The following is a 27,563-nucleotide window of genomic DNA, read 5'->3' as shown; positions in this document are numbered from 1 at the left end:
TCATAAATGAATATGATAAATACCAAATCCCAGCTTCATGCAAAGGGTTTCATGCTCTCCTGCTGCACACATGGGTTCTCTCCCAAATAAAGAGATGTATGTTATCTTACTTAGTCTTTCTAAGTTCCTCCTTTGTTAGTCAGAGTGTGCATGTGGGCAAAGTTGTTTGTCCTGTGTTGTTCTGTGATTGTCTGGTAGTTTTCTGTTCATTTTTTTATATCAATGGTAGAAAAGCACAGGACAACACGGCGCCTCTAACTATGTTTTGTTCTGTTTGTGTTTTGTTTTTTTTGCAGTACAGAAGATTGTCGTGAGACCTGTGAAATATCAGACATTTGAAGACAGACTAAGAAAGGTGAGGTCTATATTGATCAAATCCGACGCAGTTAAGAGAAGAGCTTTGTTGAGCTCCTGTGAGCCAAACCTATAAAGGAACAATGTGTGATGTCACTGCAGAGTTAGCCGTGGAGGACATGGAGGAACTCTCTTCAGAGCAGCGCCCAGAACCCCTGTTCCTAATCCTGCCCCCACCGCCGCCTTTCTCTCTGGCCTCAGGTGAGCTCACCATGCCCTGGCCAAAATGGCTGAAAGCTTTTGAACACTACGCTCAGGCATTCGGTGAAAAAGCGATGCTGGACTCCAGTAAGCTGCTGCTCTTACAGAGCTTTCTGGGCCCAGCGGGACAGCTCGTCTTCACAACTCTGATCAGGCATCCGACTATGTATGCTGACGCCGTTTCAGAGATCACCAGACATTTTAGCTCTGATCATGCCACTCAGGCACACCGCCTTAAGTTCCACCAAAGGGCTCAGATGCCTGGAGAGTCCATAGAGGAGTTTGTCACAGCGCTCCAAAATCTGCTGGGAGATTGTCACTATGGAAAGTTCAAGACCAAACTTCTAGTAGATCAGCTGATTGAGAAGACAAACAATCCGCAGCTCAGAGAGAGGCTGCTGAGTAGGAAGGACCGACTGACCTTGGCCAAGGCCCTGACTATTGCTAAAGAGGTGGAGTCTCATTCGAGTGAATCTCAGCAGTTTGAGTTTCATGAGGTGAGTGTGGATATCGGAGAGGAGTGGGAGCCTCCTGTACAAAATAAGCAAAAAAGAGGAAGACCTCGGCTCGTTATTCAACTAAAGGCACCTGTGACTGAACCCCAACAAAAGAAGAAAAGAGGAAGGCCCCGGCTTGGGGAGAAGACTAAACCAGAGCTACTTGTGTCTGAACCCCAACAAAAGAGGAAAAGAGGTAGACCTCGGCTCGGGGAGGAAAGGGCACCAAAACCGTCTGTCACTGAAGCCCAAAGAAGACCAGCTGCAGTCCAGAATCAGACCTCTGACAGCAACGATACAGGTGAGCCTCGGGTTGCAGCGGAGAATAATGTGACATGTGATGAACCGGATGATAACGGCGACGCATCAACTCAGATGGTGGAAGACGAAAAAAAACTTCAATCAAGCGACATGGGCGAAGACAACGATGACGGTAAAGACGAAGACTTCTTCCCTCCTTCAGCCAAGCGGAAGGGGCTTTGCTGTCCCATCTGCACTGAGAGATTCTTCAAAAACGCAGACAAGTTCAACAGACACATGAGGACGCACACGGGGGAAAAACCGTTCAAATGTCCGCTCTGCAATCTCACGTTCAGCCAGTCGTACCACATGACCCAGCACATGAGGAACCAGCACGCCGCAGGCCCGTATGTGTGCCCAGCCTGCGGGCTGAGCATGGAAAGCCCCGAAGAGCTATTTAAACACAAGAAAACGCACAAGGAGCAGATCCTTAACTGCACTGATTGCAATGAGGTCTTCCTGAATGACGAGGAGCTTCGTAGTCACGTCAAGTCGCACAACAAAGACCCGTCGTTCCCAAAGGAGGGTCAGAGCGATCAGCCAACTCGCTGCGTTGAAGTGAGGACTGAAGACTTATCGGAGCTTTCTGCAAACGCCTGCGAAGCCGTCGACTCCGAGCAAGGCAGAGCGAAACCGACTAAAGACAATTCCTGTCCCATCTGCATCGGGAGGCGCTTCAAAGGTCCAAACAACCTTGCGCGACACATGAGGACGCACACCAAGGAAAAACCCTTCAGCTGCCCCATCTGCAGCAAGATGTTCAGCCAGTCCTATCACATGACGCGCCACGTGAGAGTTCAGCACGGCCTTGGCCAGTACGTCTGCCCCCAATGTGGGAAGAGTTTCACCACCTGGCTGGACCTAAAAGTACACAAAAGGTCTCACGCTCACGTCGGCCTCACGTGTCTGGCGTGTAATAAGCAGTTCAGAGAGAAGGCCACGCTGGAAAAGCACCTTAAACTTCACAAGGCGGTTCTGCCGGGTCCCCGAAGCCTCACCTGTGGCGACTGCGGCAAAGAGTTCGGCCGGCAGCATCATTTGAAGAGGCACATCATGTCCCATCGCAAAGCGTCCAACTCTAGGTTTTACTCGTGCCCTGACTGCAAGAAAATCTTCTACTTCCCGGAGGACCTCAACAAACACCTGGAGGATCACGCGAAGGAGAACAACGGGACGTGCCCCAAATGCAACGAGCGGTTCGACAGCGCGGAAGAACTGGAGACGCACATGCAGGTTCACCAGAAGTCTTTCCCCTGCAGCACCTGTGGAAAGAAGTTCAAAGTGGAGTACGCGCTGAAGAAGCACGAGGAGGGCCACCAGCATGACCAGTACTACTGTTCGTTGTGCCAGAAGCACTTTATGAAGTTGTCTCATTATAAGAGACACGTGCTGGTCCACGACAGGCGGGAGTCCAAGTGTCCGCACTGCGACGGCGTCTTCCTGAAGCTGACGGCTTACAAGTACCACCTGCGGACTCACACCCTGGAGAGGCCGTACCAGTGCAGTTGCTGCATCGAAACCTTCGAGCAGGAGAAGGAGTTGGAGCAGCACTGCCTCAAGCACAGGAAGTTCAAGAAGGAGCGGCCTTATTCGTGCACACGCTGCGACCTGGCCTACTCGACCCTGGTGGAGCTGACCGAGCACATGATCTCTCACGAGGGAGAACAGCCGCAGACCTGCCCCTTCTGTGGCAAAACCTTCCTGAACAAGAACAAGCTGGAGCGCCACATCAGCATCCACACCGGCGAGAGGCCCCACCTGTGCTCGATGTGCGGCAACTGCTTCCCCTCCGCCGCCAGCCTCAAGCTGCACGTCCTCATCCACACCGGGGAGAAACCCTTCAAGTGCCTGCAGTGCAGCAAGAGCTTCAGCTCCGCCAGCGGCCTGCGCCTGCACAGCAGGCAGCACATGGACGAGCGGCCCAGCTACGAGTGCCCCGAGTGCGGCCGGACGTACGGCCGGCTGACGGAGCTGAAGATGCACCAGCGCTACCACACGGGGGACAAACCGTACGTGTGCACCTGCTGCAACAAACGCTTTATCAGCAAAGACAAGCTGAACGTTCACATGAGGACGCACACGGGAGAGAGACCCTTCTCCTGCCCTCACTGTGGGCAAACCTTTACCCAGACGGGGGACAGAAACAGACACGTCAGTAAATACCACCCAGTGGTCTGAACTAACGCCGCAGGACGTTTCCTGTGGAGAAACCACGTTTCTGCATGCTTGTAGGTATACCAGTAGGGAAGTAGTTAGAGTCACCGTCATCTTATCTGAGAGCGCGGGAATCCAAACTGTATTGGAAGCATGTCTTTAAAAGCAGTATGTCTGCACAGGTAATCTTAAACCCAAGGACTGATGGACGTAGATCTGGATAACCCAAAGTTGCCCTGCTCTGTCTAACACCGCAACTCACTTTAACGCATCTCATATTTTAGTAGTTGTTCAGAAAACGTGTTCTTTCTTTACATTTACGATGCAAAATCATTTGATTATGCTTTGATTATTTCTTCCTATAGATTATGCATAGGCGTAATCATGTGCCTGCAGTGTGTACCCACCTAAAAAAAGTGTCACCAAACACTACATTAAGAGATGTACTATTACGTTCCTGAAGGAGATGTTTTTATATTTTTAGATGCGAAGGCGTGTTACACAAAACCTCTGAAATGTTGGTTGTACACTAGTAGACGGTTGTAATGTACATCTAATGCAGACTTGACTTAGAGTCGCCCCTCAGAGACTTGGAGAAAATGACTTGAGGGTATCTGCTGATTACTTAAAGGTTGACAAGAAAAATACATGTACCATTAAAAAGTTTTTTTTATACGTATTGATTTATCCTGTGGTTGTTTTAAAACACATTAAACAAACTGGAAGGAACTGAAACCAAATGTTTGGAAATTAAATTCACTTTTCTTAGTGTGTTTTTTTCCTCCGACATTTGTTGTTAATCTTGCTTCCTTGAGTATTTCAATTTGCTTGTGGGGTTACTGTGTCAACAAATACTTTATTACTGTTTCAATTGTGCCACAAAAATAAAACAGTTTATTCACCCGAACTACAGCCTGTGTTCAAGGTTATGGAGGAATGTGTAATTACTGTGAATGCAGTAGGCATTCACAGTTATTGAGATCCTCTTTCGCGTTTTTACTGTTTAAAGTTTGATTCTCTTCTCCTCCTACAGTTTTTGTCCGATTTCAACCATTCAATTTTTAAACTATTCAGCTTCTTCTGGAATCGATGGCTATATCTTTTTGTACTTTTAACTTTTAAACTTTTTAAAATATTCCGCTTTTTCTGCAAATTTTCAGCTTTTTTTTCTCCAATAGGAAATGAATGTAATTCACTAAAATTCCGCTCATTTCAACTGCTTTTTGACAGCTTACTGCTTCAGCCTACTTTCAGCTAGAAACGCCATTCAACTTTTAAAATGTAGTGATATCTTTCAGCAATTATGGTATATTTCAGCTTTTTCATATCTTTTACCATTTTCATATAGTACCTCCTTAAAATAATTTTGGCTTTTCAAAAAAAATCAGCAAATAACATGCGCTGCTATGGTCGTCAAGTGGCAGTTGGTAGAGTGCACACTCTAGAAATTCAACAAATTCTTCTTCTCCGAACAACTTCTTCTCACTCGCTCAACTTTCAACCTGTCCACATAAATTATACATCAAAACGTAGGAATTTTTGTCTGGATTCAGGAAATGTAACCCTCATTGGTGTAGCATTTATAGATTTTTCGCAAATCACCTCAGAGCGACACAAACCCGAAACCTACCCCATTCATGTCCTATGGAGCGGTTTTGAAAAATGACGTCTGAAAATCCAAAACATAACACGTTTTCGCATCGTCGCTACTCCTAAACCGTTTGATGTACAGGCATGTGACTTTCACACATTAATGTCCCAACCCTTCTGGCACTCACAAAAAAGGAATTTTTTGGATAGCTGTTACGGTTTTGCCACAGGAACAATTTGTTCGGGAGTAGCGAATGTGCAAAATCCTGAAAACGCTTTGGACCTCCTTCCCCCCAAATGATCCACTTTTTTACATCGCCGCCATGCCTACACCGATTTTTGTACAAACATAAAAATTAGCACCATAGTCCTCAAAACCCTGCTGATACTCACAGTGAAAGAATTATTTTGATATCTCTTATACTTTTTCAGCTAGAGCAATTTGTTCGGGAGCGTTTTTAGAGGATTTTTGAAATTCCTTAAAAATCCCCTTTAGATCATAATTTTTTACGCCTTTATTAAAATATTTTCAGCAAAAACTGATAGTTTTTCTTGTTCTCCTATCCGTTACGAAATAAACGCAGAAAAAATTACGTCTCTACCATTTACGGATCAGGAGATATGGAGCGTTGTGCAAGGCAAAGTTCTCCATTATAACCCAATGGGACATATTTTGAGCAAAGTGTCTGCACTTTTGTAGACGGGCCGCTGCAGGTGTGTCAGTGAGTTTCCATGACGACGGAACTCTGAGGGCCAGAGGGACAGGCTCCTTGCGATAGAATGGCAACTTTCGACGCTCACCGCAGTTGCCGTGATTAATGTAGGAATCTGAAATTCGCACAGTCACTTCCTCTTGACATTTTAAAATTTTCAAGTGACTTTCAGCCATGTGTCACTTTTCTGGCCCATTTTGGATTTCACATGCTTTCCTATTGGGCCTTTGCTTCCAACAGGACCCGGCATAATGCCCAGACACGACCCAATTGGCCAATACAGCAGCACCCACCTGTGGGAAATGGCGCTTCAAATGTTGGTCAAATGTTGAGTTCTGGGCCCAGATGTGGTGAGGCTGAGTTGCTAAAGGAGGCCAATCTGATCCATGAACTTCGGTCACGTTTGGTGACATTAAGTATTGGCACCCCTTTTTGAGGCACTTCCCAGTACAGGATTTAGACCAAACTGACAGAGTACAATCAACCGGTGATACTGAACACAACCATGTTAGCGGCTAACTGTTAGCATGTTGCTAACCGGAAGTAGCTCTAGGAAGCTCGTACAGACTTATGCTTCACAGAGTCTGTACTTCCTTTAGAGAGAAAGCTCCACAAGAAATTTGGCCTACGTCGCATAAAGCATCTCCAAGCTATGAGGTGTCAAACATCCAATGCTTTTCAATGGGGGCAAAACCCCTTGTACTCCTAGAAATGCAGGCCTATATGGCTACAGTATATTCAAGTTTGAAATTCTACTTCTGCTTTGTTAAACGATTCAGTGTTTAGAATGAGTTAGGAGATGTTTGGTGCCATTCCCTCAGTTTATTTCTTCTTCTAATCATTCAGCTATTGTTCTTTCATGTTCAAATTCTTTAACTTTTTCAAATTCTTCAACTTTTTCAACTTCTTCAATGCTTTTCAGCTATTTTTTCTCTTCTTCAAAGAACTTCTGCATCTTTTGCTTAGTCATTCAGCTTACTGCATTCACAGTGCATTTTCGCAGGAAATGCGAATTTGTCTAGTTATCATATTACTTCTCTTTTATGTTATGTTTTAAGTCATTTTCAAAAAGATTTGTATTTTTGCCTTGTCCCTTTTGGGAAAAAACAATATTTTACCCATTTTGAAAAATAAAATGTACTAAAAGATGGCATTTATTGATGACAAAGACATTAAAGTTATGGTTTTAGGTTTTCTGCGGGTCATTAAAAAGCATTTAAAGTCATTTAATGGATTTTGTTAAAAGAAAATGGGCCTTAAGTGGGATTAAAATGCATTGAATTTGATTACCGGTAGCATAAACATACTTTTAAAAAAAGTTTTGTGAAATATGTATTCTAGCGTAGTAAAATGTTCTGTAACAGACATTTTTGCATCCACTCTGTTTTCAGCTCCATTTCATTTGTGTAGCGCTGTATCTTAAAATAATCATCTCAAGGCACTTTACAATACATTGAGTTTCCAGAGTTTGCCTTTACATGTGTCATGGGTACTTGGGGGCATTAAAAATGTTACAAGGACATAAAAATCTACTAATTTCTGCAGAAACCCTGTTATTGTAAAGTACGGTCAATCATATTAAAAATGGAGAAGACAGTTGATCCACATCACAGAAGAGTGAATGGATCATCTGCCCACATGAGGGCGCTATGGGGACAACGCTGCTTGGAACAAACGTAACTAGATTTTGTAAACTCCCACACCAACTATAAAGCTTTTATTCTTTGAAAAATAAGGTGGGTTGTCAATCAGATGCATATAAGATGGCCCAGAAACTAGGTAAAAGTATTTCCCAGTGAGGCCATTAATGGAGTGCAGGAGAAAAAACATTTCTGCTTCTACATGATTATTTTAACATGAATATTCATGTTTTGTAGGATTAATTTGCCCAAAGATGTTAACATGTTATATAGATACCATCTAACTTAAAAAGGGCCTTCTGTAGAACTGCTTTGTGTGTGTTTATTGTTGGCAGAATGCAAGGAAGATAAAAATCACACTGTTTAGATCCCATTTAATGATAGCTTTATGGCATTTGGGCCAGTAGTACTAGTGATATTTGGGCCACTGTTAGTAATATTCAAAGAAAACCTTACAGTGTAAAGGTGATAATGGGTCCAAACAGCTGAAAGCAGGAGTCCTCCACTGTCCTGTTGTGACGTCCAATGGAGAATTAAAAAAAACAGCAGAAAGCGAACTAAGAGCAAGTGTTACGTGTACCGCATCCCACTGTAAAGTCAGAGGTTAGATTTAGGAAAACTGCGAGACGTTATTAAACAATCTAGTTATAAATTGGAAAAGCAGCAGGATTTACCAATTGTTACACATGTTGACTACATTATTGTTAGCATACACGCTAAAAGCCACGTGCTTTGTTATTGTCATAGAGTAACCAACTGATTTAAATGCTGAGTTGTTAATATCTATCTATCTATCTATCTATATCTCTCTCTCTCTCTCTCTATATATATATATATATATATATATATATATATATATATATATATATATATATATATATATAATCAGAATAATATATCAGAAATGCAACAAGAGCATCCAAGCCGGTAGGGGGCAGCATCCAGATTGGTCCCCCTGGAAACGCTGAGTTCTTCCGGAAAGTCAACTCTAGCTTCAAACACTAATGTCTTATGCTCCCAGTGTTTAAAATGCTTGGCTAAGATTGTCAAATACTTTCCGATAATGTTGGTGGTTATTAAGTAATCATCGTTTGCGTTGATTTAAAACTAAGTTCGGGCTGCGGATGGTGGCTAGTTTGCGATTAGCTCGTCGCTAAAGAGGGTGAGTTTAGGCTTCAGCTAATTCGATTTATTTACTTCCAGCTCAGCACTAACGACGCTTTTAACAAGCGTCCCGCTTTGTTTACCTAAGGTGGGCTTTTAACCGGGCAGATTAGAAAGTCGTCGCGTCCCATGGCTGCTTTAGGGTTTATCCCCGCCAGCGAGCAAGATGCGTTTCGTTTCAGATCGGAACAAACCTCCTCTGAAAAAAGCCCAAAGCTGAGCGGGGAGGAAGTCAGGAGGTTCTACGAAGACCTGGTGAAAGAGAAAAAAACGCGAGAGGACCAGTCAAGCGGGGCGACGGACAAGCGCGACCCTCACGGCGGGTTTTACAGAAGACCGAGGCGGAGAGTCCGGCGGCAGCACGCCGAGGCTGCGGTCCGAAGAGAGACGAGGGACGAACGAGAAGGCAACCAGAGACGGGAGGCGAGCAGCTCGGAGAGAGGACAGGAGCTGCGGGGACTGCGGCTGCTGCGCTACGCCCATCAGGGAGACATCCCGGGGCTCAAGGAGCTGATTTCAAAGGGAGTGGACATAAACTTTCAGGTAGCAACACGCAAAAAAAAAAAAAAAGTTTCCTTTAATCTCGATGCGTTATCCTCGGCTCCATCAGTCTGTTGTGTGCCGCAGGACTCATACCTGTGGACAGCTGTGATGTGTGCCAGCTGGTCCGGGCAGCCAGCCGCCGTCAGGCTGCTGCTGAGCCGCGGTGCAGCCTGGGTAGGAGTGGTCGACACGAGGGGCAGGGATGCCCAAGACCTGGCGTTAGAAGGTATCTCCATGTGTCCATGCAGAACTTGTCAGCTGTTTTTTCCCCTCTTATGAATATTATAATAATTCTTCGTTTGTTTTTTTTTACAGCAGGACATAATGACGTCCTCCATGAGTTGTTAAACTATGGCAGAAGTCCACAGAGAGAGGCACCAACTAAAAGCAGGTTAGTACACTTATTTCTGCCCACTGACATAAAGAGGTTACAACCAGTATATGAGAACGCGTTCCAGGTGGTGCTTAGGGTAATGGTTTCAGAAATTATTTGTAAAAAAAAAAATGCATTTATTTGAATGTGTCTTGTGCAAAGGTAGTGCTGCATTAAAAAAAAAAAAAAAACTATATATTTTTTTCAAATGAAGCAATCTAAAAGTCTTACTAGGTGTCTGTGTTCAGTAATGGATCAAAGTCGATGTTACCAGACTGGGCACAGTGTGCTGAGTGAGGCAACACAAGCATTTGTGTAGCCAGGACAGTCCTTTGTTTGCTCTGTTTGAATAAGATTTACTGTGGTGTGCAAATGTATTCATACCACTTGAACTTTGATGTTACAACCACAAACTTCAGTGCGTTCTATTGGGATTTTATGTGAACATAAACACAAATTTTTAGGTGGGAGGAAACGGACACATTTTTAATCTTTTAATTTTTCGTGTGGTGTGAACTTAGATAAAAAATTTTGCCCCCCACTTAATCTATCTTAAAAAAATTACATTTTTGTTCAGGATATTTGTAATTTTGGCAATATTCCACTAGTGAGAGACGGGTGTCCTAGAAATGTGTTTAATGTAGAACTAGGGTCAGGCAGTCGGTCGGGTTTTGTTTGAAAACGTTTTTCCAATCGTCAAGTGAACTTGACTGCGTTATTTTATAACTCAGACAAAACTGGAATGTATGTAATTGACTTTAAACACGGCAGTAGGATTGGATTGGATTGAATTGAATTACAGTCTAGGGCTGGGTGATATGGCATAACAATAAAACGATTAATACTACGATGTAATTGTACCAAATCGGATTAATCATTGTTGTTTTGTTTTTTTACTCCTTTTCATTTTGCAAATATAAATTAAAGAATTAATTTAAAAACTTGCTTTTACTCCCAGTATTTCGTCTGGGAGTTTACCTAAATTCAAAGTGCAACTAAATCCAAGCTGTGAAACAAAATAGAATATAACAAAAGGTTTGTCACTAGTGGTTTTACACAATGAGTTAAGAACAGGCTTCACTTCACTTGTGTAACTTCAAACTAACTTAAAAAAAAAAGTAAATGAGTAAATTAAAATGCCTCGTATGTACTGTAAAATATTTTGACAATATATTTTCCTAAACGTATATTCAGCATTGCTGCTATTGTCAGCATGGAAGCCCACATAGTTCGTTGGCACAGTAAAATCCAGATTTTCCAAAAAAATACACCTTAATTAATTGTAAATTCAACTTACGGTAATCAATTACATCGATTTATCGCCCAGCCCTAGCACAGTCGTATTCAATACATTTGAATATTTTAAAAATATAATTTATTTCACAAAGCAACTAGACTTGTTTTCCGTAGTTTGTTTTTCGTAGACTTTTTGAATTGAGAAAGCTTCCTGGAGAGGAAGCGAAATGTCTTCAGCTACGGAAAACAAGTCCAGCTGCTTTGTTTTTTACTTTTGTGGAACATAATCTGTAGTATTCTACTCAGGAAGTCAAATATTTGTGACATGTCTGTTCCAACGTGTTTTCTTATCGTTCCCAGCTTGCCCCAGCCTCAATGGTGCGACGTGTGCCGCTGTGAGTACAGAAGCAGCCGCTCGTCCCATCTTTCCTCTACTCTGCACCAGTTCAGCGTGAGCCATCCTCAGCCATCGCCTTACTACTGCCTCCCCCCATCCAGCAACAGCTACAAGATGATGGTCCGCAGCGGCTGGAAACCAGGGACGGGCCTGGGGCCGGAGGCAGACGGCCCCAAACAGCCGGTGCCAACGGTGCTGAAGAGAGACCTGAAAGGGCTGGGATTTGGACTGATGAAAAGAGCCAAAGTCACTCACTTCCAAGCCGGGGATCGCGATGCCGTAAAACACCAACGGCAAGACAAGGAGAAGGGACCGAAAGGGCAGAAGAAAGACGAGATCAGGAGGAAAGAGCAGGAAGATAAAAGCTGGGAAAGAGATTTCCGTGCCTCGTTTTATTAGTAGCGCAGGACCACGCTGTTCTGCTTGTGCTTCTGTTGGGACTCGTCTGAATGTGTTTGTGAAGAAGGCCGCAGCAGTTTCTATCGCTCTTTGACTTCACCTCAGAGTTGGCACGCTTATGTTTGGATGAACTTTGCCTGTGATTATAGGTTGTGCAATCGTGCATCAACGGTGCCAAATGTTTTATTCCCATGGAACTCATGTTTGCTCTCAGGTGGTTGCTGTTGACTTACTAAAACTGCCTCAAAAAGCAACAGTCGCTTGCTGTTATTTATTTAATAAAATGTCTAAGAATACCATCAGTAAATGAAACGCATTCTTAAGAAAAAGTAAATGTGAACTATATTTCCTAATTTTCTTATTGCAGGTTTTTCTTGTACTTTTTGGTTTCTTGAAATGTCCATGAGAAACATGCAGTTATGATGAACATGAGAGAAGTCCAGCATTGCTTACCAGCTCTCTGTGATATCAATGGTTAAATATTGAAAATATTAACATTCCAGCTGTGGAAAAAACAGGTTTCCCTTATTTAAGGATGAATGCAGCTGATGCTGTACATTCTGGTTATAGAGCATTGCTCTCTGAAAACCTAAGTACCGGTAAAACCAGTTCTTAGAGATCTTGTTCATTAGTAGGTGGTGCAAGCGTTTTTTTAAAAAAAGTGCATAAAATTCTTGGCTGCTTAGGTAGGGATGCCAAATACTTTCAGATGGAAACAAACCAGAAAGGCGCGGTAGAAATGCCTTTGGGAAAATCAAATAATCAGCAAAGATCGTATGATCAGCTTTCTATGAAGCCAAACTATCAGAAAGAAGCGCCCACAAACCCCAAACATGTTCATAATGTAGTTTGTCAAAGAACAGACTGACCCAATGAGAAATTGTGCAACGTTTTGTTGACTAATGAAATCAGGATTATTCTTTTTGGATCTAAAGGTCAAACACTGTTTATCAAATGAGCCACAGCCTAATCCAAGCAGTTAGTGAGCACTCTTTATCTCAACGCTACTTCTCACCTAATTTAACACACCTAAACATGTGACTCTCACGTGCTCCCGACTGCTATGTCAGCCTCTCACTAAGGCTCTTTGACACACTCAGGCTAAATGCATATTAAACCCTTTTATTGTTAACCCTCAAAAACTGAAAGTCTACTCTCTCACCTATTTACTTTATTTAACAAAGTCAAGCTGGTACCATGTCAGCGAGGGATGCCTCAGCTCTACTAGGTTATTCATGTGGTAAGTAGAGAAATTAACAGCAAGTATTTGTAAAGATAAAGCTGCCTTTTTGTTTAATGTTGTTACACATTGCTAAATATTATGCCAATAAACACATATAGCTAAATATGTATAAGTATTATAGACTGGAGCTGAAGGTGGTTCACATTTACATGCAAATTAGTAACAATATTTCATAAATAGGCCCAGTAGCCATAACAAATACCTTCCCAACACTGATTTGGGAAGGTATTTCCCAAATCAGTGTTGGGAAATGTGTAGATTTGTGCTAAATATACACATCATATCCATTTTAAACACTACAGTTTATGTAAAAAAAAAAAAAAACCCACAAAATTACATATTGCCTATTAATATTTCTCATTAGCAGTTAAACATCAAATATTTCATTCATGTGGTCCCACTAGACAGTAAAATGTAAGTTTGATTCTGGAAATTTTGCAAAGCTGATGCAAATAGGGTTCATTGTCCCGTACCTTTTTAGTGCTTTTTGTATTCAGGGATTTGATAGGTTAACTTAGTATTATTGTTTGGCGTCGTACCATCAACTACCATTGCTTTGAAGCATTTTTTGTAAGTGAAAGGATATTGACAAAAACATTTTATCTTCTTTTAGCCTAGCAACGCTTGCCACTCTTAATCAACAGGATAATTTTCCCTGACTAACATGTAGCTGCTATTAGCAGCAGCTGGTGTTGGCTAAGATACTACTAGTTTCTGAATAGTAGAACTTAAACCGAGCGTGATACCTTAGGTTTTCAAGGTTAAGTTATTACAAATGTAGGTTTCACACATCGCCTCGCTCTAAGCATTAGGCCACAACCTCCCCTTTTGAACCCGAAACTAATGGATTCTGGGCCTGCTGCTTGGCAGTAGATGCCAAATTAAAATGCCTAATTTAGGAAAAATGTCTTCTCGGGTATCTGGTGGGTCCTTCACTGGAGGGGAGGCTTCGGCATGTGGAGCCCTGGATTCCGCACCCAACTCACGCTTGGGGGGGACCGGGGCCTGGCAGGGTTGGTAATCTCCCTGGATGTCTGGTCATCCTGGGGGTCCTCTGCTCCATAGATGCAGGGGCTCTGTCCAAGGCTGTCCTCTGCCATCCTCTGGGTGGATGGGTGGTGTCCCTGTTGCCTATCCTCTGTGCTCTGTGGGGCTACTGATTTCCCGGGTCTTGGGTCCTCTCTGCTCACTTCTGATACCTGGAGGGAGGATGGTGGTGGCCTTCTGCACCCATCACCGACCACAAACCAAGAATTGAAGACCCGGGCCTTAAGTATTCAGACCCTAACCATAATTTAATTCAAGTCCTAGAAATAACCCTGAAGCTTGTTACACACCAAGTGAGAACCAAGACATTTGTTTTTGTTGACGAGGTGGTAAGAACAAGAAGTGCGCTTTCTTCTCTCCGTCTCCGGACATTTGCGTTAATCAAAAATCAGGTGGACTGTGCTTTTTGCGTCATTCTTAAAGGTTTTTAAATAAATGGTGAATGTCAGTAAAATTGATTGGGAGTTCTTTGACATCTACCGTAGGAGGAGACAAAATTCCCCCGCCGTCTTTCTACGCTAAGCTCAATTAGATTCAACATGTTCCACATATGTATATGTGAAGGTTTCTTGAGCTCGAGTTTGGAAGTTTTATTCATCAATCTCAGAAATGGAGAATGAAAGAATTTTAAGTCTGGGAGCAATTTGCAAAAGTGAAAAAGCAGAGTTTTGGTGAACCCAGCCTTTGTTTGCATCAGTATGTGTTTATATTTAGGTACATTGAGCTTTAAGTAAAATGTCAGTTTCTGTGTCCAATGAAATTGAAATTTGTGTAATCCTATTTCAACCTAATCCTGATTTAACCACTACCAGTACATCTCTCAACACTAATGTTAAACTTAATTCACAGTTTAGCCCTAACTATTAACACCCAGCTCATAAAACTACCGGTATGTTTCACCACATTAGGACTGGCCTTGTTCTCCATAGCATCTGTCTTGAGAAGTTAGATAATTAGCCAGAAAAGGTTTTAAATAAATGAGGAACATAAGTGTACACACACACTTACTTAGGAGTATGTGTGTGCATTTAGGAAAATGCATTGTATGCACAACTTTATTTTCAGCAATCCTTTTAATTTATATTGCATTGTTATACAATCTACTGTGTTTATAACTATTAACAATTTCCACTGAAAATCTTCCACATTTAAAGACAGTTTAGGTGAACAAAAACTTACTCAGAAGTCTTCAGCGTAATGTTTTAGTACTAGAACACACAGAGTATACAGGTAAGTTTAAGTAACTGCCTGTTTCCTCATATTCCCATTTTATGCCTCATTATATTTTCAGAGAAATTAATTATTTGTATGTTTTCTCCCTCTTTCACATCAATGATTTTTCTTCTATTGGATCATCAGGTAATGTCAAGTAATCTCAGGCCAAGTGAGTAAGAAGAAAGCAACATGTGTATCATTCACAAAATGAAGTTAGATGGTTCTAGAATGTCCAATTTAAATAATGTTCATTATTGATATGTATACTGAAATTAGTGTTGAGTGCACGTTATCAAAACAAGCTATAGCATTCATATATAGGCTCAGCATTGAGCGATGTACAATCAGACACCTGGTCATCTTCAGTTCTCCACATCTGCTGAGCTGACAGAGCGTTTCTGCAGCTTTAGTTTGATTGGTCGCTGAGGTCCAACAAGGCCTTCAGGGTTCATCTTCAAAGGGATCTTGGAAATTAACAAGCACACAAAAAGGCAAATGGGTCCTTTTCTTTCTTTCTTTCTGCAAAATCACAACTGACATTTCGTGCTGTATGTTTTTGAAAGAAAACAGTTTTTCCAATAATTACCTCTGTCTCCTCACAGACCAGGAAGCTGTAGTTCTGCAATACCTTCACCAAGGCCAGTTTAATCAACGCCATGGCGAATCGCCTCCCCAAACAGTTCCTCGGTCCGACCCCAAAAGGCAGATAAGTGTATGGGTCGATGCTCTGTTTATTCTCCTTGCTGAATCTATAAACACAGCACAAAAAGAGACTATTAGTCTAAGATAGTGTGACAATTTTAGCTGTGTGTTTTTTTTGCACATTTCAAACAAGTAGGAATGTTCTTACCCATTAACACTCATTAGAGCATGTATACAAAAATTCACAGTGAATAAATAAGGGACAAAGTTCACTAATTCTCATGGAAATATTCATGTAAAAGATGAATATTTCATTGTAGCAGGTAGGAAAAGCTGCAGCCATTACTAGGGTATAACATTGGAGGTTTCCACATACCGTTCCTTACCTACCTTACATACTATTTGCTGTGTGAGGAAATTGCTGACACTGTCAGCTAATGCAAGTTGTATATGTAGCTTTTAAGAAAACTTATTTCTTTACTGGTTTTCTGTAAGTTTTCAACTTTCTCTTTATGACGTTGAAAGTGCCATTCCTCTGCTTCAGAGTTGAGAGTTTGATTTGCATTTAATGATGTTGGGTTTTTATCTTTATTTACCAAAATACATGCAGACTAAAACAAGAAAATCTATATACAGTCCTGTTAAAGTCTTCCTCATTTCATTACATCTTTGGATTTATTATTCGTCTTCTTCTAACCCCACCCTACCTTCATCGTTTGCTTTCTCTCTTAGTAATGTAATATTCTGGTTTCTGTTCGGGTTTTATTTTTGAGTCATTTTACTCTCCTGCTTTAGGTTCTCTGCTTTCTTTGAGTTTTTGTCCTGTCTGGGTTTTTATTTACTGTTAGGTTATCTGGTTTTGTCATCTGTTTTAGTCTAAGCTTTATTTTCTGCTTTTAGGTTTTTTCTTTAGAGTGATTTTGTTTCTTTGTAAGTTGTGTGTGTGTGTGTGTGTGTGTGTGTGTGTGTGTGTGTGTGTGTGTGTAGGTTGTTTCTGTCCTCTTGTCTTGTCAGCTTTTTAGATTTGTCTGTTCTTGTTTTGAGCCTCAGCACTGATGTCTGGTCTAATTACCCACTCTGCACACCTGCCTTACTCCACCCCTGTTGCAATCATCTCTGACCGGTTTCACCTGCTTCCACCTCCATATAAACAGTTGAGACCAGACATCAGTGCCAGGTCGTCTGTTTGAGTATAGGTGAGTCTCCTCCTGCAAGTTTGTTTATTGGTTTGCTTTTGGATTTTTGACCCCCTTGTCTCCAGAAACCTGAGCCATCCTGTTTTGCCTGTTCCTGCCGTGCCTGCCCCGTTACTCTGTTTATTTTTGTGCCGTCTTTTGGTTTGACGGTCTTTTTGGCTTTTTTCCCTGTTTTGCTTTTTGTTAATAAAGAACCTGATCTGACCCTCTGCTGGTCTGGCTGAATTCTGGGTCCCCTGCCTCCGATTCATGACAGAACGACCTGGCCTCTCATAGGACCCATCGCCAGACCAACACGTTCACTTTTTTGTTGTTTTTCCCCACCATGGACCTGACACCGAGTTTGCTATCAGGACTCAAGATTATGATGGACACTTGGGCTTTGTTTGGGACAGAGGAGGATGTCAGGCGCTTACCTGAGGTCGTCTTAGGTGCCTCGTTTAAAGGATCACGGCTGGCATTTTGCCCTCCCGGTGTCGGTCCCAGACGCAACCACCTCTGCAGCAGTACAGCCCGCCGCCAGAAACGCAGGCGAGCAGCTGGTCCGGTTATTGCTTCCGTTCCTGGTCCTGCCTCTGTGAGCTTGGTCTCAAGCTCTTCTGGCCGGCGATCGGTCAAGTCAGCTCAGCAACAACCGGTCCCCAAGTCTCCAGAGGGGGCCCTGGAGGGTCCGCCTCTCCGCAAGTCTCCAGAGGGGGCCCTGGAGGGTCCGCCTCTCCGCAAGTCTCCTAAAGAGACCCAGGAGGGTCCGCCTCTCCGCAAATCTCCTAAAGAGACCCAGGAGGGTCCGCCGCCAGCAGGCGCCGAGGAGACCCAGGGGGGTCCGCCGCCAGCAGGCGCCAAGGAGACCCAGGGGGGTCCGCCGCAAGCGGGCGACGAAGGGTTCCAGGAGGAACCGCTTCTGCCCAAGCCCCAAGAAGGGGTCTTGGAGGACCCACCCTCTATTTCAGCTCCAGTGCCGGTTCCCCGCAGCTTTAAAGCCCAGCCCCCAGTGCTGGCTCCCCGCAGCTTTAAAGCAACACATCCAGTACCTGTTCCCTGCAGCTTTAAAGCAACGCTTCCAGTGCCGGCTCCCCGCAGCTTTAAAGCAACGCTTCCAGTGCCGGCTCCCCGCAGCTTTAAAGCAACGCTTCCAGTGCCGGCTCCCCGCAGCTTTAAAGCAACGCTTCCAGTGCCGGCTCCCCGCAGCTTTAAAGCAACGCTTCCAGTGCCGGCTCCCCGCAGCTTTAAAGCAACGCTTCCAGTGCCGGCTCCCCGCAGCTTTAAAGCAACGCTTCCAGTGCCGGCTCCCCGCAGCTTTAAAGCAACGCTTCCAGTGCCGGCTCCCCGCAGCTTTAAAGCAACGCTTCCAGTGCCGGCTCCCCGCAGCTTTAAAGCAACGCTTCCAGTGCCGGCTCCCCGCAGCTTTAAAGCAACGCTTCCAGTGCCGGCTCCCCGCAGCTTTAAAGCAACGCTTCCAGTGCCGGCTCCCCGCAGCTTTAAAGCAACGCCTCCAGTGCCGGCTCCCAGCAACTCAAAGACTCAGCCTCCGGTGCCTGCTCCCCGTAGCTTTAAGGCACCGTCTCCAGTGCCAGCTCCACGTAGCTTTAGCGCACCGTCTCCAGTGCCAGCTCCCCGTAGCTTCAAAGCACTGCAGCCCGAAGCCTGTAGTCAGGCCCAGCCCGAAGCCTGTAGTCAGGCCCTGCCCGAAGCCTGTAGTCAGGCCCTGCCCGAAGCCTGTAGTCAGGCCCTGCCCGAAGCCTGTAGTCAGGCCCTGCCCGAAGCCTGTAGTCAGGCCCTGCCCGAAGCCTGTAGTCAGGCCCTGCCCGAAGCCTGTAGTCAGGCCCTGCCCGAAGCCTGTAGTCAGGCCCTGCCCGAAGCCTGTAGTCAGGCCCTGCCACCCGTAGCTATTAGCCAGGCCCCGCCACCCGTAGCTATTAGCCAGGCCCCGCCACCCGTAGCTATTAGCCAGGCCCCGCCACCCGTAGCTATTAGCCAGGCCCCGCCACCCGTAGCTATTAGCCAGGCTCCCTTTCCACTCGCCTGTAGTCAGGCTCCCCCTTTAGTCGCCTGTAGTCAGGCGCCCCCTTTAGTCGTCTGTAGTCAGGCTCTGTCAGTAGCAGCCTGTAGCCAGGCTCCCCCATCAGCCTGTAGTTCGGCACCTCCGGTAGCCTTTAGTCCTGCGCCAGTTTTTGTTCTCTCTCTCTCCAGGCGTTGGCCTCTGAGGGTCTCATTCCACCGTCCAGGACGCCCGCCGGAGAACCAGACACGCCGGGGCCGTCGTCCGGGACGCCCGCCGGAGAACCTGACCCGCCGGGGCCGTCGTCCGGGACGCCCGCCGGAGAACCTGACCCGCCGGGGCCGTCGTCCGGGACGCCCGCCGGACATCCTGACCCGCCGGGGCCGTCGTCCGGGATGTCTGCCAGACATCCGGCCACTTTAGGACTCAGTTTCAGTTTCGATTCGCCCTTAGAGGGTTGTTTTGTGTTTTTGCACTTGTGTTAGATATTATTTTCTTCTTCAGACTCTAGCCCTCCAGCCTTTAGCCCCCTCCACCCACCCGATTTGACTTAGGTTCTTGTTTTCTTTGGACTCCCGTAGACGTTGGAGGGCGTCTAGAATCCGCCCTTGAGGGGGGGGCTCTGTAATATTCTGGTTTCTGTTCGGGTTTTATTTTTGAGTCATTTTACTCTCCTGCTTTAGGTTCTCTGCTTTCTTTGAGTTTTTGTCCTGTCTGGGTTTTTATTTACTGTTAGGTTATCTGGTTTTGTCATCTGTTTTAGTCTAAGCTTTATTTTCTGCTTTTAGGTTTTTTCTTTAGAGTGATTTTGTTTCTTTGTAAGTTGTGTGTGTGTGTGTGTGTGTGTGTGTGTGTGTGTGTGTGTGTGTGTGTGTGTGTGTGTGTGTGTGTGTGTGTGTGTGTGTGTGTAGGTTGTTTCTGTCCTCTTGTCTTGTCAGCTTTTTAGATTTGTCTGTTCTTGTTTTGAGCCTCAGCACTGATGTCTGGTCTAATTACCCACTCTGCACACCTGCCTTACTCCACCCCTGTTGCAATCATCTCTGACCGGTTTCACCTGCTTCCACCTCCATATAAACAGTTGAGACCAGACATCAGTGCCAGGTCGTCTGTTTGAGTATAGGTGAGTCTCCTCCTGCAAGTTTGTTTATTGGTTTGCTTTTGGATTTTTGACCCCCTTGTCTCCAGAAACCTGAGCCATCCTGTTTTGCCTGTTCCTGCCGTGCCTGCCCCGTTACTCTGTTTATTTTTGTGCCGTCTTTTGGTTTGACGGTCTTTTTGGCTTTTTTCCCTGTTTTGCTTTTTGTTAATAAAGAACCTGATCTGAACCTCTGCTGGTCTGGCTGAATTCTGGGTCCCCTGCCTCCGATTCATGACAAGTAATGGTTGTTATATCTTTCTCTTTCTAACTGGAAGACAAACCTTACTCCTACAATGTTTGCCGACATCTAAACTCCTTACTTCTGTCAGTGTGATTGTCAGACAGAGAGAAACTGTGTTTTAGGGTCAGCTTTTATGAAGCCCTCCGTCTCCATGATTGTAAAATATGTCTCTGAACAGATTTGCTCACTTGATCTAGAAGATTTGTGCTTCTTTGCGAGGATCACTGTGAGTGTTTGCTGAGAGCTTAATTCTGATTTGTGGGATGATGAACATGAGGATTTGTCTTCTTCCCTGACTGTCTCTGCTGCCGTAGAGCTTTGGCAGAATGGAAAAAAGAGGTGAGTTTTTAAAGAAAAGGGTTCCCGTGTTATGTTGGGACGAATCCTGTGCTTTTTGACAGTGCTCATGATGTCGGAGTAAGGTGAATTTTTGTTTCTAGACAATTTCCAAATTGCCTAATAAATAGGTGGACGGCCTATTAGTAGGAGTATTAATCATGAGGTTGTAGCTAGAATCAGATCAGGGACACTTCAGTCCTGGAACTGGGAGAAAGAAGAAAAGTCAGAACGTCTTTATCCAATGTTTTGGCTCGCTGTACTTTTCAGGTTTTAATTTGTGAGACGTTTGGCTATTGGTCCACACTATTGTGCAAACCAAAAATCCATTCAGTTGTTGTATTTTGTTTCAAGAATGACTTAATTATTATTATATAATCTTTTCATTCTATTTTATTTCTTTGTGTTTATGTAATTTAGCGTTTAGTTTTTACCTTATTTCCTGCAACTGTGATATCTGTACAGCACTTTGTTCAACCACGGTTGTTTTAAATGTGCTTTATAAATAGTTTATAAATAGTTTATAATTATAATAAAGTTTGAGTTGAGTTAATTAGCCATGTGGACTTAAATAATAAGACCTCAAAATCCTAAATGATTAAATAGATATAGTGGCTACACAGAAATAATTTTATTGACAGCATAGATTGAAGGCAGTGTGGTAAGAGAACATCGATAACCCTTACTAATTGTGTCACAATGTTTGTGTCAAATGAAGGATATTATAAATACTAAAAAAGTAAAACACGGCTCTCTTGAGCAACTTTGATTCAGACTTTTTGAAGCGTTTTCAAAGATTTCCTTCAGACTGATCACAATGTTACTCATTTTAGATCAATGCCTCGACATGTTAGGAGGGATTTTTTATTTTTTATTTTAACTAGTCCAAATCTTAATTAATAAACACTGGGCCTAATTCAAAACTTAAAAGACATTGCAAAATGCACATTCTTACTAGCAATCTATCATATTTACTTCTTATTCGCACTACATATATAATTTTTGTTAAAGAAACTACCCAAAAGAAAGTTTGACAGACCAGCAGGGAACTTGCAAATAGCTGAATTTAAGAAACTGCGTAAATGTGGTAAATCATTTTTTATCAGATAAAAAGGTCTTGACTGAAAACCTAAAGCGTTGTTAAGAGTTGTTAATCAAGACTACTTTAAATTATTACCAAGTAGGGGTTTAAAACCTTTGTATGCCAACTGCGGCAAGGTATGAAATGTAACTAAATGCACGCAGTATGAGTTTATAGTGTAAACGTCAACGCAGGTAGCTAGCTACCTGTCAGGTTTGAACTCCTCTGGATCCGGCCACAGCTCTGGGTCTCGGTGCAGGGCATAGACTGGAATCATAACAACCATGTTCTTTGGGATCGTTATTCCTTTGACTTTGACCGTTTCCTTAGCCGTTCGCTCCAAACGTGCAGCTGGGGGGTAGAGCCTGAAAAAGACAGACTTTATTTTTTTTTAACCTTCTGTTGCTCTACCAAACACAACACAACAAATACCTGTTACCTCAAACACTCATCCACCACACTGCTGAGGTACTCCATCTGCATCAGACTGTCATACTGGACTGGACCCTGAGGAGGTAAAACACAGGGTTTTTTTAAGTGGTCAATTTTCATTGGGTGCCAGAAGCGTTGGTCCTACCTTGTGCGGAAAAGTTGAGTCTATCTCTTGTTGCAGACGTTTCATGACTTCAGGATTCCTTGCCAAAGTGTATGCTAAGAAAACGAGAGTGGTGGCACTGGTTTCATAACCAGCAAACAGGAGCATTGTGACTTGAGAAAAGATCTCATGATCATTCAGACCTGTTGGGATGGATAAGAGGGTGTTGAGTTAAAGTCATCTTCATTTTTCTGTTGGTATTGTTTAAGATTCTCAAAAGAAATTAAATTAAATTCCTTTGTAATTACCCAGATTCTCCCTTTCTTTACTGGATTTTGAGTTGATGAAATACTGAAGAATATCTGTCAAATTCTAAAAATGGGCCAGAAAGCAGACATAGGAGGAAAAAAAATGTTTACTTAGTTCCTTAAGAAGATCTACAGATAAATCATTGAACAATCAGGACCATGAAGCACTGGTGTGTTTTTGGCAAACCTTTCTTGAGCTCTCATTCCTTTCTGCTCTTATTTTCTCCACAACCGCTCTAAAGAAAGTAGTAGAGGACTTGGGGAAAAATGAAAGCCCAAGGAGCTCCAAAAGAGGAAGGAAGAATGGAAAAAACCCTGAGGGAGCATAGAAAGTTAAAGGGTTTTAATTCCAGATACAAGTAAAACTGTTCATAGTGGACAAAAAGGTAAATTCAAAGGGCAGTACCTTGTAAAAAGAAAAGAGGCAAAGGAAAATTAAAAAGCTTTGAGGCATGGGTAATGAAGGGATTTGCAGGCTTGTTGATTGAGTCCAGGTCCACACCAAATACACAGCTTACCATCACATCCATGCTGTAGGGTCCAAATGTGCTAGAAAACACACAAGATGTAAACCACAGGCTCCAACCTATGCGTAAATTTGTTCTGCAGTACAAGAATGCATACAGCTGCTCATAGAGCTAAGAGATTTTAATGTGATGTTGCAACAGAAATTAGGACTAAATAAATAGATTGGCAATGTAAAAGCCAAATGCCAAAAGTATATTCAGGCAAAAAGAAGCTGAAAAAAAGTATCTAATTACTAATTGGTCATTTACTATCGACTAAGCAAGGCCACAGAGGCAATTCTAGCTACGCAAAAAATGTGCTATTTTGGCGATTAAAGTGAAGCCAGAGCAACACAGAACCTGCGATGGATGCGAAGCAACAGATTTTGGAGTTGAAAAAGCTGAACTTTTAAGACTTGTCATGCCACGACAACCAATCAGGAAGTAGATGTGGCTGTGACGTGGGGTGAAGGACTGCGGAGACAAAGCAGTTTTCATTCAACATGGAATAAAAGCTGATAGTAGCGGTCTGCGGTCGGCCTGAGTTGTATGACTCAACCAGTTATTACTATCCAGACAAGTCTAGAAAGGAGGAACCCTGGAGAAGAGTGAGTGAGGAGGCTGGAGTGGCAGATAAATGAAAGCGTCACTAGATTGTACTGCTGTATTTCTGGCTTTTCAGCCGCTGTGCGAACGGCCGGCGATAATGTGAGGTGAGCCACAGCTAGTAAAAGTGGCGGCATTCAAATTCAATGTGAACGCACCTTAAAGGATATAAAAATATGACAATCCGACAGGGCGCGATAAATTAATCGTTAAGAAATATGTAAAGTCATAGTATGTGACTAGACTGTTCTTGATGTAACCAATAACAGTTAATTTGTTCGGTGTTGCGCACAAGCAGAAAAAAAGCAAACTTATGTGTTGAGGCTTTGTCTTTTTGGTGATCGAAGCCCATTAATGGGAACATGTGGTGTTGTTTCACCATCCGAATGTGATGGTTTGTGGCTTTTTGAAATTTTTATAGTTTGTTCTGTATTACTTACTCTTTAACGGTAATAACTTCATTGTTGTCCACCTTAGACTGCAAGCTAACCATCAGTTTGTGGGAATGATGTTGCATTATGCTGAACATCTTAAGTAGGAAAAAGAAGAAGAGAGAATTACTCCAATAGGGTGAAATATTTGTGTACCTGTAGTTCTGGTAAGGTGTTGTCTATATGTGTATACAATGCAAGCATAAAAACATATAACCCAGACTCATTTGTTTTTATACAACACAAAAAAAATGTTTTTAATCCGTTTCAAAACCAGGTATGACTTGTTTTCAGCGTCTTTGTCTTGTTGGAACACCTAATGGGAAACAGACACCGTACATGGTACTACCACCACCATGCTGGAGACTTGGTATGGTGCTGTTAGGTTTAAAAGCCTCCCCCAAACATACTTGTTGTAATTATGGTCAAACAGCTCATTCCTTGTCTCGTCTGAACAGACTTGATGCAGAAATGGAGCAGCTGCATCCTCTCTGCCTCAGGTGTATAATCTGTATCCCGTCTGAGGCGTTCATGGCTACTCTGCATGATGGTGATTGTTTTGATATGGGAAAAGAGCCTGCATCACTTACGTTTTAAAAAATATCCAGATTTGCATTTCATAAATTTAGTACCTTAATCTTGGAGGGCCTCTGACATTTCTTTCCAAAACTATCTGATTTTATAATCTCAGTTAATCTCAGAATATATTTTTGCAAAATGTTAAATATCTCCCTTTAATAATGGAAAAGTATAAATTTTTTCTTGCAAATGTCCAATTTTTGCATACATTTTTCAAAAATTCCAAGTCTGTATCTTATAAATATGTCACCTTTTTTTGCTGAAAATGTAATACTCCATGAGCACGTTATTTTTATTCTATCTACAATGGCCCTAATACTGCTCTACCAATCAGGACTGGCTGTAGAGGGGACACTGCCAGGCAATAAACAAATGGCTTATTTTCTTTTCTACTGTGAGCCTTTTTTATACAGTAAAACTCACCTAATAACAAATGGCTTGTTATTTTCCTTTCTACTGTGAGCCTTTTTTATACAGTAAAACTCACCTAACACTGGACAATCTCGAGTTCACGACAGGCTTGAGTCTGGGTGGTTATTGGATTGTTTTCTGATCAGCCTATAAAGGTTTTTATTTCATCTACGGGGCAAAGTGTGGGTCAGATGGTTGAAGCTTTGACGATCAAGCTTCAACCTGCAAAGGGACAATTGATGAAAAACTTACAGGGTTTGGTGTGATTTTTGTACCTGTGTCTATATCCTGGCAGTGGTGGGTTATGGTAATTTAACAATACATTTCTAACTGTGCACCAAAATCTTAGTTTTGGAAAACAATGAAGATGAATGTTATATAACAATTTCACTCTAAAAGAGAAGTATTTATCGCACAATTAAGAGCCAAACAATAATATCCATATAACGAGTTAATGTGAACTTCTGACCTGAACTGTGAACACTTCTATACACTCTCACCTCTTTTATACGTCCAGAGGCAAAGGAGGGAGTAACTTGGTTACGAATTCGTCTCCACTGGTCATCTTCAGCAATATTCACTGCGTCATAGAGCTCCCCATTGAGACGGAAGTTCTAGCAGAAAGAAGAGAGAAATATGTTTAGGCTCATTGAAAACCTATTATAAGATAAAACATCTTAAACTGCTTTCAGTATGGACAACCGAGATGACCCCTCAACCTTCCTGTTGCTGCTCATCTGGTGTTTTCTCACCCTTCGGTTGGTAAAGAACGTGAAGCACTCTTTAACAAGGATGGTTTTCAGCATTTCAGGATCCATCACCGCCAGCATTGGCTTCCTGAGCTCATAGAGGCTGAACAGTCGCACACACAACACACCGGAAAGTGCGATATAAATCATTGGAGATTAATGTCCTCTCAGATATCTAAACTGTGGTTGTCAATAAAAAAAAATATTCAAACTCACCCCCACACTCTTCCATACTTTTTAGCACATTCATTGTCATCCAAGTAGTACACCTGGGGGAAAAAAACATTTATATTATTTTCTACTCATTAGACTTTGCAGGGTTTCCACTATAATTTTTTTTAAACCGCAGAGGGTTGGGGTACACCCTGGACAGGGCGCCAGTCTATCGCAGACGTTATCGTCTAATTTACATATTTGTTCATACGCTCTTGACTCATGTTGTAGAAAAGTAAAGCTTTTGCCAAGACAAAAAAGGGATTTGAAGTAGTGATTAAATGTGTTTGGAACTACAAATGACCTTTATGAAATAATTTATGAATTTTAATATATTGCCTGAATACACTCCACATAAATCAAATTGTACCAAAAAGTGTTATCAGAGGCGCACAAAGTGAATGAGGTGAATAAGTGATTTAAGCTGTGTGTGAATCAAATTCAGGGAATTATTTTAGTGCAGCAGTTTCAGAGACAGAATACACTACTTTAAAAACTACAGCTACAGCCTTCAGACAATTAACTACAAAGTGCGCGTCACAACGTTCCTATGCTAAAGGAGCTATGATTGGCAGCAAACAGGCTAATTTTCCTACCTCCTTCCTTACTGACTGCTCTATTCAGACAATACCTGTGGCGACCGCTGACACACTTCCACTTTGGCTGAATAGTCCTTACCCAAAAGACGTATTCAGCCAGATGCAGCCGCTGGCTCCAGGACAATTGGTGCCATTGACAGAAAAAGTCGCTAAACTTGTTGTTAGTCGTTTTAAAAAAAAAAGTCAAAAGCGACTGAAAATTCGCTAAATATATTAACAAAGACACTAAATGGGCAACAGTGGACTGTCGTTTCTAGTTTTCCTTCACTCCTGAAAGCAGCGCAGTGAGCGCACCACTTCGCAGCCTGACAGGCAGGAGCTGACGTTTCCTGATTTTAAATTCATTTTAAACTCTGATTATGGTTAGCATAATATATATATATATATATATATATATATATATATATATATATATATATATATATATAATGAGCTTTACATTATTTTAGTTTGCCGTGTTGGTGTGCCATGATCAATTACATGTGACTTATTTGTACACGAGTAAACAAAGAAACCTTAATTGCCTCTGTCATTGTATTTCGTTACCTGGTTATATCTCCCAACGGTCCCCCAGTACATCACTGGCTTAGGTCCTGCGATCCCCAACTTCTTGAATACTCCAAATGTCCAGTGGCCATACCTGCACAGGAGGCATGTTAGATCATGTTATGGTTTTGGCATTAGCTAAAGTTCTGGTGAATTTTATTGTGAAGGAGAACTCTGCTTTGAGTGAAAACAGCTTCTTGAATTACAAGTCATTGCTTACAAAACAAACAGGAAGACAAATGAGATCAGAAGAATCCATGTTTCAAACGAGAAGAAGGGAAGAAAGCCCATGACTGTGGTATGCCCAAAGTCCGTTTAGCTCTGTGGGGTTTTTGTGTTTTTATTGCAACTCCGGAAATGGGAAGTCTGTTCCCTCCCTCC

At 42.7% G+C, this 27,563-nt stretch overlaps 3 protein-coding genes across 4 annotated transcripts; 2 read left to right on the top strand and 1 right to left on the bottom strand.

Moving 5' to 3' along the window:
• The first annotated feature begins 249 nt into the window (after positions 1-249).
• On the top strand, positions 250-4,159 carry LOC118559025 (zinc finger protein 271-like). The gene is made up of 2 exons (XM_036129705.1): positions 250-355; positions 457-4,159. Exon 2 carries the CDS (start codon positions 474-476, stop codon positions 3,528-3,530), a length of 3,057 nt encoding a protein of 1,018 aa, XP_035985598.1. The 5' UTR covers positions 250-355; positions 457-473; the 3' UTR covers positions 3,531-4,159.
• A 4,241-nt stretch (positions 4,160-8,400) lies between these two features.
• Positions 8,401-12,076, top strand: LOC105940041 (G patch domain and ankyrin repeats 1). 2 transcript variants are annotated; one of them, XM_021308555.2, is made up of 5 exons: positions 8,401-8,611; positions 8,702-9,156; positions 9,241-9,382; positions 9,472-9,547; positions 11,126-12,076. In XM_021308555.2, the coding sequence occupies exons 2-5, from the start codon at positions 8,743-8,745 to the stop codon at positions 11,559-11,561; spliced, it is 1,068 nt and encodes a 355-aa protein (XP_021164230.2). In that variant the 5' UTR covers positions 8,401-8,611; positions 8,702-8,742; the 3' UTR covers positions 11,562-12,076. The 2 variants fall into 2 exon arrangements, with proteins under 2 accessions (XP_021164230.2, XP_035985597.1); XM_036129704.1 differs by having other exon boundaries at positions 8,401-9,156.
• A 2,891-nt stretch (positions 12,077-14,967) lies between these two features.
• On the bottom strand, positions 14,968-27,519 carry LOC105940037 (cytochrome P450 3A30-like). The gene is made up of 14 exons (XM_012882480.3): positions 27,403-27,519; positions 27,183-27,276; positions 26,041-26,093; positions 25,828-25,927; positions 25,576-25,689; positions 24,095-24,183; positions 22,949-23,091; positions 22,730-22,857; positions 22,543-22,606; positions 22,277-22,437; positions 22,139-22,206; positions 21,906-22,064; positions 15,653-15,815; positions 14,968-15,530 (listed from the first exon to the last, which is right to left on the bottom strand). The coding sequence occupies exons 1-14, from the start codon at positions 27,471-27,473 to the stop codon at positions 15,429-15,431; spliced, it is 1,509 nt and encodes a 502-aa protein (XP_012737934.2). The 5' UTR covers positions 27,474-27,519; the 3' UTR covers positions 14,968-15,428.
• Positions 27,520-27,563: the final 44 nt, after the last annotated feature.

Source organism: Fundulus heteroclitus, unplaced genomic scaffold (genome assembly GCF_011125445.2).
Source record: "Fundulus heteroclitus isolate FHET01 unplaced genomic scaffold, MU-UCD_Fhet_4.1 scaffold_205, whole genome shotgun sequence".
NCBI classification, from domain to species: Eukaryota; Metazoa; Chordata; class Actinopteri; order Cyprinodontiformes; family Fundulidae; genus Fundulus; species Fundulus heteroclitus.
This window is presented reverse-complemented; position numbering and strand designations above follow the sequence as displayed.